General features: G+C 46.7%; 2 protein-coding genes across 2 annotated transcripts; both read right to left on the bottom strand.

Annotated features, from left to right (window-relative positions):
• Positions 1 to 15,383: 15,383 nt before the first annotated feature.
• LOC147519174 (uncharacterized) lies at positions 15,384 to 15,956 on the bottom strand. The gene has a single exon (XM_086594079.1). It carries the CDS (start codon positions 15,954 to 15,956, stop codon positions 15,384 to 15,386), a length of 573 nt encoding a protein of 190 aa, XP_086450205.1.
• Positions 15,957 to 16,742: 786 nt separating this feature from the next.
• LOC147519173 (uncharacterized) lies at positions 16,743 to 17,162 on the bottom strand. Its single transcript, XM_086594078.1, has one exon. It carries the CDS (start codon positions 17,160 to 17,162, stop codon positions 16,743 to 16,745), a length of 420 nt encoding a protein of 139 aa, XP_086450204.1.
• Positions 17,163 to 17,811: the final 649 nt, after the last annotated feature.

Genomic DNA, 17,811 nt, shown 5'->3' with positions numbered 1-17,811 from the left:
AGATATGCTCAAAGCCTTGCACTCTACGGTAGCGCCCGAGTTCGACCATCTCCGTCGAGCTCTTTCCAAAGAAGTTTAAAGGGCGGCCCACTCGATTGGTTCTTCTCCCTCGAACCGGACTCCATAAGAAGAGCGACTTACCCGACCACGTTCAGCGAGCCAAGACGCATTAATAACAGACGCAAGAAGGGTGATCTCAATTCACTCTTCCAACTCACTCTGGTAGGGAGGAAACCTCTGACTCCTTCTTAAGTCGGTTCAAAAGCGGAACTCTTGGACATGGAAAGCGGCCTCAAGGAATCATTTGCCGCGATGCTTTTCCACAACCGCTGCGACCGCGTAACACCGACCTAACCAGGTCGCTCTTGAAAGACCAACCCGAAACGTTGGCCGAGCTGTACGCTCGAGTGGATAAATACATCAAGCTGCAAGAGGCTTTGCTAAAGCAGAAACGAGAAGAAGAAGAAGGAGTAAGAGGGGAGAGGTTTACGAAGTAGCATCATCCTCTAGGAAACGACCCCGACAACAAGGGCAACCATCCAGACCCAAACCAAGAAATGATCGGGAATTCGCCGTGCTCACCAGATCTCCTAGTTACATACTAGAAAAGATCAAGCGTCTTTGCATTCTACCGACCGAGGAGATAAAGGCTGACTAACGGTCGCTGCCCGGACCAGCCACTGCGCTTTTCATCGGCGCCCAATTGCCCACGAGACCGGCGTCTGGGGGCTCAAGCATTACTTGCAAGACACGGTGGTGAAGCCTGGGCACATCAAGCAAGACACTAATATACGGACGGCGACTGCGCCACAAACTCATGGCTCGCGGGATACGGCGAGTCCCCACCCGAGACGGGCGATCGAGGTCTCAAAGTCGCCTCGAGCAGAGGGACGGCTCGAGAACGGATCCATCAAGATCGCCGTCAGCCGTCAAGAGGTCGCGAGCACGACAGAACCATCCACATGATCACTCTCCAAGATGATTCCGTCTCAAGTTCACGGGAAAAAAGAAGGCGCGTAGGCGCCCTCCATGAAGTATACAATTTCTCTTCACAAGCTGCAGTCGTGCCACGCAGTTCAGGGCGAAGAACAGGAGACATCACCTTCTCCGAGGCCGACCTCAACAAGGTATGCCTCCCGCATAACGATGCACTCGTGGTCCACGTCAAAATCAGTGACTGGACCGTCAAGCGAGTTTTGATCGACCCTGGCAGCTCTTGCGATATTTTGTTCTACCACACGATCCAAGAGATGAACTTACCAAAGTCGGTCTTCATAGACCCCATTGCACCCTCTTCGGATTCAGCGGCCTCGAGCCGATCCAATAGGAGATATCATCCTCCCGATCTCGATTGGGATCCCGGAAGACAAAGTCGGCTTCAACACACGCAGTCGTCCTAGATACCAAGTCGCCCTACAACGCCATTTTAGGGCGGCGATGGATACATCGGATGCGAGTGCCGCCGCCCACGTTGCACCAAGTCATCCGTTTTCTCGCTGAGGGAATGATGGAACCCGGAAGCAACCATTTCGAGGCCCATCATTGTAACGGATCATCATCGCAAGCAAGGTCATTTGAACCTCCCATCACCATCGCGAACGAACCACAAACTATACAATGGCTAAAGATTTAGTGGTCGGTGAGAGCTAAGCGAACAAAGCGAATCTTGGGGCTCCAACAAGAGTTTCCACTCACCGCCCCGATCTCGACCACTACCAAAGCAAAAGTGGCAGCGGTACAAATCTTTGGAGGTAAGCCCCATTAGAAAACATCACAAACAAACAAAGTACCGTGCTACCACCACCACCCCCTCCTCCGACCGAGAGGCGGGGAACTACCCAGTTCTTGTTGTCACCACAACAAAGCGATCCGCGTCGACCGAATTTGTTGTCCGAGACCACGGTGGACATTCCAGTTCCTCGACTACTACTGACCCAACCGGCGCACCGGCAAAGATCGCTCTACAAAGAACAATCCTCCGAGGCCGAGCGCCATTGCAGAGCCAAGCACCGACTCAAGACAAGCGGCAAGTGAACACGGGAACCGAAAGCGACGACCCTAGCTTCGTCTAATGGGGAGCCAATCTCGACCCCACACTTAAGGCTCAACTTGTAAATTTTCCGTCCATGAATAAAGATGTATTCGGCTGGTGGGTATATCGATGTGCTGGCATAGACCCTAGTGTTGCATGCCATCGGTTAAACGTCAACCCGGCGCCAAACCCGGTTCGACAAACGGCGTCTAGAGCGATTGTCATTACGCTTTCAAAAGCAATCAACGGCGAGGTAGATAAGCTCAAACAAGTCGGTTTCATCCGAAGGTCGACTACCCAGAGTGGTCGCCAACATAGTGGCAGTCCCGAAAAAGAATGGCACAGTCCGGTTGTGCGTCGACTTCACCAACGTCAATCAAGAAACTCCAAAAGACAGCTTCCCCCTACCAAGAATCGACCAACTAGTCGACCAGACTTGTGGGCACGAGCTGCTATCATTCATGGACGCGTATAGTGGGTACAATCAGATACCACTAGCTGAAGAAGATCAGGAGAAGACATCATTCATCACCGAAGCCAAGGAATTTATTGTTACAACGTTCTCCCATTCGGTCTAAAGAACGCAGAGGGCGACTATCGTGACTAGTAACTAACATGTTCCAAGACATGTTAGGCGATACCATGGAGGTCTACATAGGCGATATGGTTGTCAAAAAGCAAAAAGCGGCCGACCACCCTCACCCGCCTCGAACAAGCATTCTCGGACTACGGACGAACGGAATGAAGTCGAACCCGAGAAGTGTCTTTTTGGGCGCCCTCCGAAAAATTTTGGATATCGGGTCTCCATGGCGAGGCATCGAAGCAAATCCAGGACCAAATTCGGGCGTTCATCGACATGCCGACCCATGAAAACAAAAGCGAGATACAAAAGTTGTCGGGTATGGTCGCGACTCAACCGATTCATATCGAGAGCATCGGACAAATGCCGGCCGTGTTCTTCTGAGATACTCAAGAAAGGCGAGCAATTCTCATGGAGCGATCAATGCCACCAAGCATTAGCCACCCTCAAGGAGTACCTCACAACACCTCCGTCCTAGCCAAACCAACCGACGGAGAAACTTTGGGGCTCTATCCGGCGGTATCGATTTCGCCATCGGTTCGGTCCTATTCAAGGGCGAAGCCACAATTCGAGAAAAGCCGATCTACTTCACAAGCAAGACACTCACTCCGGTAGAAGAACTACTCTTACATAGAAAGAGCGGTCCTTGCTTTGTTATACTTTCGGCAAGAAAATTCGGACCGTATTTCGGGCTCATCCAATCAAAGTGCTTAGCGATCTCCCTTTGAAGAGGATTCTTCACAAAGAGAACAAGACTACTAGGATGGCAATATGGGCGAAGAAGGGCGAACACCACATGGACTTCGTCCAGCGCATATCCACGGAAGGGTCGGTCGTTCTGCGGACTTCTAGCAAATTTCGGTCGGCGACCCTAATTGGGAGGTCAAAAGCAGATTAAGACGCAAGAAAGCGAGCATGCAAACAGTCTGGTCTCTCTACGTCGATGGTTCCAGCAACCCTGAAGGCAGTGGTATGGGAATCGTTTTAGTCTCCCCCGAGGGAGCTATGGTAGAGAAGGCAAGATGGATAGACTTCGCGCGTCCAACAACGGCGAGTCTGAAGCACTAATAATGGGAATCTGTGGCGGCGATCCATTTCGGAGTAAAGGAGATCAAATCTTTAGTGACTCGCATGAACCGGTCGTTCGCGGGTTGCAAAAAGTACACTACCGTGAAGGTAACCTCTCCAAATACCTTCAAGTTGTTAACAATTTGCTTCCGTCATTTAGCGAGCGACGATACACCATTTTTGCGTGGCGAACGAACCGCCACGCCAGATAGCTTGGCATACTTAGCCACTCGGACACCGAATTGTGTCCCTCGACAACCGATTATCGAAGTAGTCGATCGACCTTACTACAAAGCGGACCAAGTCTTGACAATTAGCGACTGTTCCCACTCTCGAAGATCGACGAGTCACTCCCGGATGCGACCTATTACACGGTACATCGAAGACGGCACACTCCCGCAGGCGCGCAAAGCCAAGAAGGTTCCACACCAAACGCGTAGCTATTGTTTGGTGAGCGGCAGATTATTCCGCCAAATCCGCCCGGGGGACCCCATCGAGATATATCCCGAGCAAAGGCGGCTAATTTTTCTTTGAAATTCCGCGAAGGAGAGTCGCGGCAACCATCCGGAGGTCGCCTCACTTGCCCTGGCGATCTCCCAAGGCTACGGTACCGTATGCGGTCGATGCTAAAGCATATGTTCTCAAATGTGTCAAATGTCAAACATTTGGTCCATGACATCATCAAATTTCATGGCCCGATTAACATCGCGAGTCCTTGGCGTTCCACATGTGGGGCATGGACATTATGGGACCATTCATCCCTCGAGGAAGAGCACCGGCTTCCGCGTCGTCGCTAACGCCGCGGACTACTTCACTAAGTGGGTTGAAGCAATTCCATTAGCACACGTCAAAGAATCACACGTCAGAAATTTCATTTGGACTCATATCATCACCCGGTTTGGCTTACCACATACACTGGTGATGGACAATGGCTCCCAGTTCAAAGGAAAAACAGTCAAAGAGTTTCTGGCCAAATGGAAGATCGTTCATGCATTCTCCACACCACAGTACGCTCAAAGCAATGGACAAGCAGAGGCCAGCAATAAGGCCATTCTGGAGAATTTGAAAAAGAAAATTGAAAAGAACAAAAGCCAATGGCCCAATCAGCTGGAGAACATACTCTGGGCTCATCGCACTACAGCTCGCTCAAGCACCGGCGAGTCACCATTCTCCCTATGCTATGGCACGAAGCCGTCATACCCACCCGGTGACAATCCGACAACCCGATCTGAACTTGTCGAATCGGGCCTTAATGACTTCGGTTCTAGCTCGAGAGATCGACCTCCTCGAGGAACAGCGACCTAGCGACCGTCCGAAAGTGGCGACTACCAACGAGTCCTCAAGAGATCTTACAACAAGCGAGTACATCCACGATCTTTTCAACGGGGATCTCGTATTGAAGAAAACTCAAGGCGATGCTAAGCTAGCACCAACATGGGAAGGCCGCACATGCGTGGAGCGCGTCGTTGGCAGCGGCGTATTGGATAAAACCAAGAAGGAAGGATCGCGCCACGACCATGGAACACATACTTGCTAAAAGCAATTTTACCAATAGTTGTATTACGCATTGTAATTCCATTTCCCGTGCCACAACAAAGTTCAAATGAAAGAAACTCAAGATGGTATCATAAATGGCGGACCTACTCACATCTCCAAACCACACCTCCCACGAGAGCAAGCTCCATACCTAAACACGGCTCTCATACGCGGCGGGGGCGCTCGGGGAGCTTACGGGCTCAGCGCCTCTCCGAGTCTCGCTAAGTTGAGGACCTATACTTCTAGGATCAACTAAGCGAGAACGCTCTCGAGGGCGTAAGCGCCTCGGGGGCTAAACACGCCTCATCTGGCGGGGCGGCTCTCGGGAGCTTACGGGCTCAGCGCCTCTCGAAGTCTTGCTAAGTTGGGGGCACACTTTTCGATTCAACTAAGCGAGAGCGCTCGGGGGCGAAACCCTCGGGGGCTAAACCGCGCTCATACGCGGGGGCGCTCGGGAGCTTACAGGCTCAACGCCTCTCCGAGTCTCGCTAAGTTGGGGGCATACACTTTTCGATTCAACTAAGCGAACGCTACCGAGGTAACGCAGCCCTCGGGGGCTAAACGGCGCTCATACGCGGGGCGCCTCTCGGGGAGCTTATTGGGGCTCAAGCGCCTCTCGAGTCTCGCTAAGTTGGGGGAACCTACACTTCTAGGATCAACTAAGCGAACGCCCGGGGAGCGAAACGCCGGGGGGGGCTACACGCTCTCATCTAAGCGAGCGAGCGGCTCTCGGGGAGCTTACAGGCCCATCGCCTCTCCGAGTCTCGCTAAGTTGGGGGCCTACACTTTTAGGATCAACTAAGCGAGAACGCTCTCAGGAGCAGTACGCCCTCAGCGACTAAAACAAACTCTTATCCGAGCAGGACGTTCTAAAAAGTTTACAGGCTCATAGCCTCTTTCATCCTCACCAGACGAGGACCGATCCGGCGGTGCTTAACATGTAGATCAAAGAATACGTTTGAAGCAAAATCCATCGAGGGCAAAAAAAAGCGGGATCAAAGCCATGAACAAATCAGACCAAAACATATACAGCATTAATCAAGGTCTCACCAAAAGGAGCACACATTTCAGATCCAGGGAAATCAGCTCTACGGCCACCGACCTCTTTGGGTCTACCCGGAAAATCAGTCGATTTACCAAATTCTTAAAAACAAAGTTAACGAGCGCCACTTTTCGTGGAAACCGGTTCTCAAATTCAAAAAGCTTAAGCTTTCGGGCAAAATCGAAAACACAGCTCTAGTGTTTAACCCTCGTAGGGGCAAAGAAGACATACGTTTGTATCAAACCAGAAGAAAAACATACTCTCACCAGTAGACAAAATCACCATCACAAAGCAGCGACCACATGTTTATCCTCAGGAACAGTGCTGGTGGAGGGAACATGCCTGGCAGCTCGCAGAACAACACGCATACCGGCCTCTTGAGCCAATCCGCCTTCTTAAAGGCGACGGTATTTTCGTCCAACGTACTCACTCTGAGCGGTGGTATACGGCGTCACGAAGCTTTACGGGCAACCTACGGCATTGCCAGCTTTCGGTGACTTCTGCGATCTCCACTTGCAGATCAGCCATAGACGCAGCAAGTTCCGCATTTTCATCAGCAGCAGCACGACATCTCTCCGACATAATCTCCAACCTTTTCTTGTCAGCCACCCGAGCAGCTCGCAGACATCCCAGCTCGACTCGTGCATCAACATCAGTATTAGAGCGTTGTGCAACATTCTTCAACTTATCATAACCAGCAAGAAACTACAAGTACAAAGACAACGAAAATCAATCAAAGCGGTCGACTAAAAAGTTAACAAACAACGACTACTCAAAAGCATTTCGCCATGTCCATGGTCCCCGAGAGCGTATCCATATCTTCGTCCTCGACCTCGGCTTTGTCCCGTCGGCCCGATACCCCCGGGGAGACTAAGTAAGCTATAGGTGCGAGTGGAAGGCTGCGATCGGGCGCTTTCTGACCGCGCGCTTCTTCCCGTCTTCCCGGCGTAGAAGAACTTCGCTCCCCCGTCCCCGGCGTGAGAGTCGCGATCTCCACTCAGCGGCGTGGCCGCTCGAAGTCGTCCATCCGTTCGGCGACCGGGGACGCCGTACTCGGTGGGGCGACGATCCAACACCTCCGATTAGAAGCCCGCGACCTCGGGGCCGTTTAGCTTTTGGACCCGATGCCTTACGCCTTCCCTCTTGCCCGCGGTCACCGTGCGTGAGGGATGGAACTCCATTTCCTCCATCGGTAGAGGAGAGCTCTCGTAGGCTGCCTCTCCCCTACTAAAAGCGTGACACCGAGCCATAGGAAAAGCTAAAGCAAAAGAACAAAACAAAGCAAATAAGGGAGATAACATCCAACATCCACGATCAAATCAAAATGAAAAGAACAAACATACGAGAAGATGACCAACAAAGGCAAGCAAGTTCGGAGGAAGCGGCGGCGGCGGGGAAGTCAAATGCCGCCGCTCTCCCGAGCGGTTCTATTTATGCAAGGGAAGCGTCTCTTCCCGAGGCAACTCATTAAGGCATCGAGGCGTAAGCGCCCGATCAATTGGCAACCATCATTTCATATTTCGTAAACCGTTCATATCCGACCGCGTGCCAAGCCGCCTTGCTTGTAATGGAAGTGACCATTGCTCTCGGCGGGGCGCTCGGCCCGGTACCTATCGCGATTAACTAGAGAGGGCGCTAACATCGACTACCGCAAAAAAAGCGGTTCAAAGGGTGACCGCGGGTCTACCAACCCAAAAGGCATACAAATCAAAGCGGACATACGATGCATAAGAAAGAAAAACAAAGATAACAACATAGCCTTAATATAAAGCGGTTAGCAAAGCGAAGACCCATGTTGATCCGATACCAGTCGCCCGAATAAGCCCGGCTGGAATTACCCGGAAATCGGCCCAACTAAACATCGATTATCATAAAGGCGGACAAAGGAAAAGGGCGAAGCGCGGGTAACCCGGAAAAGCAGCTCTATTGTTTTAGGCGGAGGCGGCTTACAAACACAACAACAAAAACCCGGACATTGACCTCTCAAATAACATCGCCCGAAGCCTTCAACAAGAGGGGCGTCCAACGCAGGAACGGCTTCGGATCACGGGAGGCGCCACCACTCCCGATTAACGTCCCGCCCGGACCGCCTTGGCGGCGGGAGGCTGATCCATAACCACCTCACCGGCCGGTAAAGCGACGGAGGACCCAGCCTCGACCCGACCACCGTGAATCGACTGTCGGGTCTATTGCGGTCCATGCGGCTGGCACCACCCGAGGCAGGTCGCCATATCTGCGCCTCTAGTTCTTCTGGCCCCGGCCACGGATAGCAAGATAGGCCTCCTTACCGCCTCCATCGCGGTAGCTTTACAAGCGTGAAGCGGCGTATTAGCGGCAACGGCCTTTTCTTCGGATCATCGACCTCATTACCTCAACCCGGCCCGCTTCGTTCACGGCCGGCGTCCTCTCCAAAGCGGCGTAACCCGTTTATTGCCTTGGTATCGGCTCCGCTTCTCGATTGAGCTATCGCCGGAGATCGGAGACTTCGAGCCTCAAGGACTCGACCTCCGACTTCTCCATCTCGGCCAAACAAAGGCGGTTGTCTTCAATTTTACGGTACCCGGCAATCACTGCGGCGGCTTCGCGTATAGTACCACAAACAAAGCGATAAGCAGCGATTGTACAATAAGTAATATCACAAACAAGTAATAACGACCACTTACCCGGACAAATCGCCTTATCCACCCTCCAGTCGACTCCGGCTCTTTTGGCATCAAGGTCCTTCCTATCACCATCAAGCGTCATCCCCTCCAACAAGCAAGCAGCTATGGGTGCGGACTTGTAGCTGCAGTCCGACCTCTTCACATAGCGCTTCTTCCCAGTTGTCTCATCAATGTACATCAGGTTGCGCTCCAGCTCGTCCTTTCCAGTACTGGACGACCCCTTACCAACATCTCTTGAGCCAACCTTCCCCTTCATCTTGCCTGAGGCATCTCCAACAACACGGGGTCGAACTACCTCTGGAGCAACCTCCGGGCCGTCCTCAACTAGAACGCTGAAGTCGGGCATCGGACCGACCTCGGGTTGCGGTACGCCCTCCCACCCATTAAGCACCTCACCACCACCCACAATGACTGGGCCACCCTCGCGATCTTAGCGGTCGGTACTCGGGCGTCGGAGGGAGGCGTCCTCCGCGTCGAGCCAGAGCGTCCTCCGACCCATTCGATCCCGACCGGAGGCCCGGCACCAGGGGGTCGCTTCACCCCATCACGGCCCGGTTTTATCCTCTGCGGTCACGGATCACTCCCGCGCTTCTCCATAACCGTACTTTGGGCGGCTCCCTTACCACGAGCCCTTGTTCCGAGCTTCCCTCCTCTTCCGAGCAGCCAGGCCCTCCCGCTCCTTAAAGAATCCCGACCTCGGCGGCCGCGATTTTTCGCCCGAAGTCGACCTAGCGGCTCTCGATCCAACCTTTCGGTTCGTCTCTGTGCGGGGCGGTTATCGTACAAAAGACAAAATAACAAATGTTAGATCAATACGGGATCAATCGATATCGGTATAAAACCTAAGAAAGCGTCTTGGTACCCACCGATTGAAATCCACGCATTTTCTTGTCACACCGAACCCTCGCCGCGGTAGTTACCCACATTAACGGGGAGCGGTCTTTTATCCCAAGACTTCGTTACTCGCTCCATCCATGCTTGGTGGCCAGTAGCTTTCGGGTTTGCAAGCTAAAGTTATATGCCCTAGATCGCTTCAAAGTGAAGTGCTTCGATAATATCGGCGACGATCCGGTATTCACGGCTGGCGTTCAATAGTCGAACACCGCCAACAACCGCCACGTGTTACTAGCGAAGCGCCGCGGCTTTGCCGCGGTGGTTCAAAAATTGACAAACCAACTTCGAAATGGGTATCGTCATATGCCCTCGGTTGCCCCATGACGATCACCCGGTGGTGCGGTGGGGCGTACCTATCGCTAAAGAACGATCGCCTCGCCGGGCTCGTGGATCTCCGGACCGTCTACGTTTATACCATATCTTTTCCTTAGATATGGAAAGCGCCTGGCGTGTTTATCCACGACCCTAGTTGGCGGCTTTTCGAAGGCGACCTCTCGCGTCTCGAAGTGCCAGCGTCGGCAACCCACGAAGCCCGGTCGAGCATCGCCTTCACCACCATCAGCGGCCTCATCCCCATCACCCTCACCCTAACATACCCGGTGATTCATCCGTCTCCTCCTCATCTTCCCAACCGGGGAAACTTCCGCGAACCTCGTTGAGCCAGTGTCATCGAATCCGACATCTTTCTCCTCTAAGCTTAACAAGTTTAGCTACTAGTATCTAGCGAGTACCCTAACAACTCTAGCAATGAAGCTTAGCACCAAACAAAGGGAAGCGGGTTCAAAATGGCGGAGAACTAACACGAAGATTGATCTTAATGAAGTTCTCTCTACGACGGCGAGCGGCAAAATGAAGTCCCGGTCAAGCAAGTAAAATTTTTGAACAACCACCCTCCGGTTTCCAACGCATTATGATTACACCCTCAGCCCCTAGCCATCCCACGACTTCCAGTAAGCTGTCTTGTCTTTTCACATCCCGAAAAAGCGGGCGCCGTTTTCTTCTCTTGAATCGCTTTCGGATCATCGCGTCACGCACCGACACAGCGTCCACACGATCGTAACTAAGCTGTCGTGATTACAGCGATCGCGGGTGGCGCTTCCCAAATATCACATAGTAGCGGCGTGCCCATTATCGTTCTCTCTCGGTGTCGTTACCACAACTCTTGCGGAGAGGGGTAATGTAGGGAGTGATATTCTCTATCCGGCCAGCTTAGCATGGTGGAACTAATGCACCGACCTATGATCGAAGTGTCGCATCCACGAACCAGCATCGCACCACAAGACAGGTCGCAACATCACGCGAACTACACCAGGCTGTGACACAGACTCCATATCCATAAGCAATCATGAGTGAAGGAGTACTTGCACTAATCAACGTCGATCACCGGATCCGCGACATAAAGCTACTTGCCCGTGACTGCCACTCCTCATCACAGCAGACCTATGTAGATATTTCTCACGTGCTCCCATGATCCACACCCCACGTTGGTGACATCCTTTACACGTGGAGGGTGAGGATACACTCTCAATCTCTATAAATACCACTCCCATGAACCACGCCGGACTGATTACTACTCGACCCCCCAAGACCGTGAGTAAGATCATTTAGGCGATTTTCTCCAAAACCTAACTTCGGTCTCACCCATCCATCCATATCGTCCCCCGGAGACCGTTTGTAAGGGAATATCACATCACACCTTTCAAAGTATTTTCTGGATCAGGATTGGAGTTTGGAATAGGATCTGGAGATGTGGATATTGGGTTATGAGTATTAGGCCCAGGTCTTATCTGTTGGGTTGGGCTTGGGTTATTTTTGGATATGCTTGATATTGTACCTTGTTGAGCACTCAAGGTCGTTGAGGTGGCTCCAGAGGAACGTGCTCCTGTTGTACTCTTAGGAGTCTGCTTTTTAACAAACTTGACAGTGGTGGTGCCATGTGTCGTGGCTCCATTAGCACTGTTGTCGTACGCTGTAATACGACAAGAAATCTTTCCTTCCATGCTAACTTGGAACTTTGCATTGTTGGTAATGTCTATCTTCTTCATCTGAGAAGTTCCCCCTGCTCTTAGAGTATTTGAGAACTTTAATGGGATTTAAATTTCCTTCTGACCACCTGCATATTCTAGACTTATCACTAGTAATCTTCCCTTGAGAGAGCATCCCTTATGGTCATGACCAACTATTCCACAAAATAGCAGAATATGGGAAGCTTTTCATATCTAATCTTTACTGTAATGGGTTTGGGATAACCAGTGTTTAAATCAACTTCTTTAACTAACTGATTCTTAATATAAAAGAACCTTAATCCTAACTAGAGGGACCTGATATTTTGAATGAGTAGAAGTATCAGCTTCCTTGAATCGGCCAACTGCTTCTCCTATTTGTTTCAGATCTTCCTTATTCCGGTGACGTTCAACTGGTAAACCAGTCACTTGAACCCAGCAGGGAATCAATTAAAAATCATATTTTCGATGCTGATATTAGGAACCCATTTAATGACCGAGAAAACAAAGCCTTCAACTATCCATGGACCATTTTCTATGACATAGTCTAGATCTCGTTTGACAGTAAATGAATCTGGGAAAGTCCCATTCGAGAGAGTGTTAATCTGAAAATTACCTGTGGTTGTCCATTGTTGCTGCGGGCTTGTCGCTATAGCATTCAGATGAATCCATCTCTTACAATAAAACTTGGCTATTGCTGATAACTCCCAGTCTTTAAATGTGTTATCATTCAACTTTTCCAAGCTTACTTCCTTTCTTTCTGGGGCGAAAATTAGTTTTTCCAGAAGTTTGTCTTGAAGTTCTTCTATGGCTTGTTTTGTCTTTCTTCCTTGTTTACTAGTTCTTTCTTCTTCCATAATGAGAGAAAGATAGAAAACAGATATGGTTTTGTGTCAGATCTATATGGCTATGTGAGGGAAAGATTTGTGATGTTTTATCTAAAGAAGGTTTAGGGTTTCAAACTATTATTTGGGGTGAGGAGGGTTTTCTCTTAAGAGGTTTCTCTCAAGAGGAGGGTTTTTGCTACAATATTAGACACCTGTTGAAGCTAGAAATAGAGAACAAGGGGCTGCCGTTGCTTATATTTTTTGGAGAGAGAGAACTAGAGAGGGAAAAGGGAGAGAGACCAGACTAACAAGAGAGAAAAAAGGTAAGAGAGAGTGAGGGATTAGAGATTAGAAAGACATAAAAGAGAGAAGATGGAAGGCGACCAAACTATTTTCGACTTCGAAAGTTCGAAGCTTAGGAACGCGGGATTTGAATTCGCTTGTAGGAATTGGTTTGCTTTTTGATTCAAGGTGCGTAATCGTTTACTTTCCTTATTAAATCTTGGTGTATGGTAAATGTTTAGTGAATCATATGATATGGAGTTGTTAAAATTGTAGTTAAATAGACTTCTTTTAGAAAATCCTATCCAATTTGTATGCAAATTGGTGATTAAGTTGGAAGTTCAATAGTTTATATTGGGAGATGGTTTATAATGTAAAAGCCTATCAATTTCGTGTGGGTCATTTAATTGGAGTTTTTTTTTATTGAATTGGACATTGTCATTTCCTGATTTCTTATCTTTTTCTATTTGTAAATATATAGTGGATTAAGGTGAGAAGACTTCAAAACAGTTTCATTTGTATAATAAATTTGTATTTCATTCCTTGTTTGGGGTCTCATGTATGGATTTTAATATAAAAGGTTTCATCTTGGTAAATGTTTGGTACTAATTTGTTCATGTCTTGAGGAATTGAAGTTGATGGATATTTCAAATACCTTTGTTATAATTAGGGGAGGACCCAACATTTCAACTCTCTCCGGGCTAAACAACGTTAACCAAAGTCTTAAACAAAAAAAAAATAATAGACACATTCCAAAGAAACAAATGAAACACCATAATTCAAAAGTAACCAAATATATATACTAATTCATCAAAATATCTAATCAAGTTCGACTACAAATCTATTTAGGGTAATTTTGACTTAACCCCCCACAGGATGAGTAGCGGTTTGACTAAACCCCCATTTTAAAATCATTTGAGTTTGCCCCCTCTCTCAATTTTGTATGTAATGTGACGTTGGTATTTTAGCTATTGACCATTTTACCCTTATGAAATGCCCTTACATTAACGTTCGCTAAACCTAGTTTTGCGAAAACCCCAAAACGTTGCCATTATTTAATTCTTTTCACTCTCTCTCTCTCTCTCTCGTATTTGCATCAAGTCAAGTGTTGTTATTGTTGTTGGTTGTCTCTTTCATTGATTGGAAAGATGACCCATGTTTGTATTACCAAAGATTGTTATGTATGGAAACTATTATACTGCAGTAATATCTGCAGCGGTGGTTACACCACAATTAAGATCTCAATATTCCACCTTCAACATCTCGATATGGTAAAAAATTCAATTTCTCAAAGTCTTTGGTCCTCTAAACTACTAACCCAGTTCATAAGGTTTGTAGAAATGAACACAAGACAAGACACATGTTGGCAGTGGAGATCACCTTAGACAAGAAGGATTACAAGCGGCAAGGATGGAACCATTACGATATATGGTTAAACTCATATTCCTTTTTCTAATCTTTATATTATAAATTAATTTTGTTTATTCCCTTGAAATAGATGAGTTGGGAAGGCATATATATACTCGGCCCAATGTGAAATGCAAATAAACACACAGATTCATACTCTTCTCAAACGTGCAAGGCTGATGCATGAGAAAAGGCCAATGATAATGAATCCAAAAACCGAGTTCTACATACAACCTTGAAATTGTTATAAACAGTTAAGAGTATTTCAATGTCCGTGAAATGGTTATAAAAAGTTCAGAGTATTTCAATGTCTTTAAAGGCTGACAACACCAAGTAAGAGTAAGGGAAAGATGGAAGAAAGAATAGGTATCACAAAAAAGGAATTGCTCGTTTTCATCTTTTTTTAGTTTCTATCTGCCTATGCATCTTGTTGTCTCTCGCAACAAAGAAATATTACGTGAAACCAAATATGGTAGTTCTCAACAAGATACCGAGGCATATGGAAACCAAGAGAAGTTTAAGACAAATAATTCCTTTTTTCTGTTACCATTCCTTATTTCCTCCTTCACTAAATCTTCTTTCGTTCGTGTTTTCACACTTTAAAGGCTTTGAAATACTCTTATCCATTTATAGCATTTTCAAGGTTATAGAACTCGATTTCTTCATTTCGTAGCCCATGTGTGTAAGGTGTATATTAACCGGAGGAAGAGTCGAATCACATTGTGTTTGTTTACACTCCACCTAATTAAATAATGGCAACGTTTGGGAGGTTTTCACAAAGCTAGGTTTAGCGTGTTAATGTGGAGGGCAATATTTTATAAGGGTAAAATGGTCAATAGCTAAAATACCAACGCGTCTGTTACCCCCACAAAATTGACCAAGTGGGGGCAAACTCAAATGATTTTAAAAATGGGGGTTTAATCAAACCGCTACTCATCCGTGGGGGTTAAGTCAAAATTACCCATCTATTTAAAAAGAAAAACTAATTAAATGGTATTTTATGGTCTTTATGGGTCAAAATCATCTATTACCAAATCGGATCAATATCATTAGCAAAAATCTCTTTCAATGTAGATGACCATTGAATCTGCAAGAAACTCATCCTCTATCTTGTTTCGAAGCTGTGTTTTGATAAGTTTCATGGCTGAAAACGCCCTTTCTGTAGTTGCTATAGATATGGGAAGAGTAAGTACAAGACGAACCAATCTATCAATCAAGTGGTAGGACTTCGACTTTCCAATTTCAACTAATCTTCTACACAACTCAGACATCGTGGACATATTATGGAAAACTGAATTACGACAAACATCAATCTCATAGTGCTGCAGCTGAGTTCTCAATATAAGTAACTCTTGATCACTGAATCTCGAAAGTAAATATCTCAACAAGACTACAAATATCATCAATCCTAAATGATCTGAAAGCATCTTTAGGGTCAAAGCAAAGCTAAGAGTAAAAAGCTCTATTGTTTCCTGGGTGAATCTACTTTTCAACTCCATTAAATGAAAATCTATGGCACTGTTATATATATCAACACGATACCGATGCTCAAACGTTATGCAATCATGTTGCTGACAAGAACGACCCGTGCCCATCATATAACGTGCATCCATATCAGGCATATCAATGTTATTCTTCTTGCAAAACAAGTCAACTTCACAAAAAAAAGTGCTCCAACCATCGTCTCTCAGGTTTTGAAGGAGTACTTTTGTGGTAGAGACTAGATACATAGCGTTAATAATGTCTTGAGATTGATTTTGTAGAGTTTTGCAAAGTATGTCAGTGATTCCTATAGTCTTATGTAGCAAATGTAACATGAAAACAAACTCAAACGATCTAAGTGCAATAAGAGCACCTTCAGCTTCCCCCCCGGTTAGAATTAGTTGATCCGTTTTTTGTGTTGTTCTCAAGAACACGAGAAAGTGCACTAAATAAAACTATCAAACTCTTTTTTTGAGATTGAAAATAGGAGCTCCAACGAGTAGACCCAGCTCTCTGCAATGTTGTAATATGATTCTCCCCCCTTCCTGTCTCCAATTCACCATAATCAATCAATTTTTGAATTTCTTCAACTTGAACAACTAGTAACTCAACTTGGCGCTTAGGAGAAGCCTTAAAATAATTGACAATTGTGCCCAACTTCGAAAAAAACAACCAAATATTTGATACATCTTTAGCAGCTGCAACCAATGCTAATTAAAAACGATGAGCGAAATAATGCACGTAATACGCACAGGAGCACTCCCTAAGAAATAAAGCTTGCAATCCATTCCAAGCACCCCGCATGTTGTTAGCACCATCATACCCTTGACCCCTCATATCATCAACAAAGAGATTGTTCCGAACAAGAATATCACATATTTCATTCTTGAGGGTTTGTGAACAAGTGTTATCAACGCAGACAACATCTAAAACCGTTTCATTACAAAACCATCATAGTCGATAAATCTTAATACAAGAGTCATTTGTTCTTTATTTGAAACATCTTGTGATTCATTAACAAGAATACAAAACTTAGTATCTCCAACTTCCTCGCGAATCTTACCCCTCACATGATCACTAATAATATTCAAAAGCTCTTTTTGAATATTTGGAGAAGTATATGTGGCTTTTTCGGAAGCATTATCTAAAACATGATCAATATCAGGATCCAATTCAGCTAAGAACTTAATAAATTCATGAAAGTTTCCACGATTACTTGACTTGATTGATTCATCATGTCCTCTAAGTGCACAACCTTGTAATACAAGCCATCGGAGAGTCCGTAAAATAGTTTTTAACATAAACCTATTCTTCACTAGATCCTCACAAGCAGCTACAGCAGACATATGAGCGGAACAAGGGCCTCCAACATGTTGCAAAAATGCACATTTAACTCCACAATGAACTCTCTTCCAACTTTGAAATCCATTAACAATAAAATTAGAATGTCTAGAACTAAAGACAAAATAAGGAAAACAGAAAACACTATCTTTTTCTTCAGAATATTCTAGCCAAGGAAAATCGTCAAACTAATGACTATTAAAATACCGGTTTTGTTTTCCATCAATGGTGGGTGGATATTCGTCGAGTCTAGAATGAAGTGGCCCCAATGTGACATAAGCTCGTCGGATCTCGTCACGCTGATTAATAGGATATTTATTTATTTGACGGCGTAACCCGGGTCACGTACCAAAGAACTAGCAACACCGGTTTAACTAGATTCAATTCCTTGAGAGTTGGGACGAACTTGTTCAATGGGTTCAACTCTTTGTAACTTTGAACGGCCTTGATCATCCTTTTCAATAATACTAGCAACATTGGATGTGTCGGCTGTTTCTTTTGGTTTAAAAAAAGAATCTATCTTTCGCACTCCCTTCGACATTGAACGTCTAAAAAAAAAAAAAAAAATCACACATTTATCTATAACTGTTTGATGAGAAGCCTAAATGAGAACTACAAGTTTCAATACACTTGCACAAAAAGATCCTACCCAGT

Source organism: Coptis chinensis, chromosome 2, assembly GCF_015680905.1.
Source record: "Coptis chinensis isolate HL-2020 chromosome 2, ASM1568090v1, whole genome shotgun sequence".
NCBI lineage: Eukaryota > Viridiplantae > Streptophyta > Magnoliopsida > Ranunculales > Ranunculaceae > Coptis > Coptis chinensis.
The sequence above is the reverse complement of the archived record's forward strand: the minus strand, read 5'-3'. Positions and strand labels throughout refer to the sequence as shown.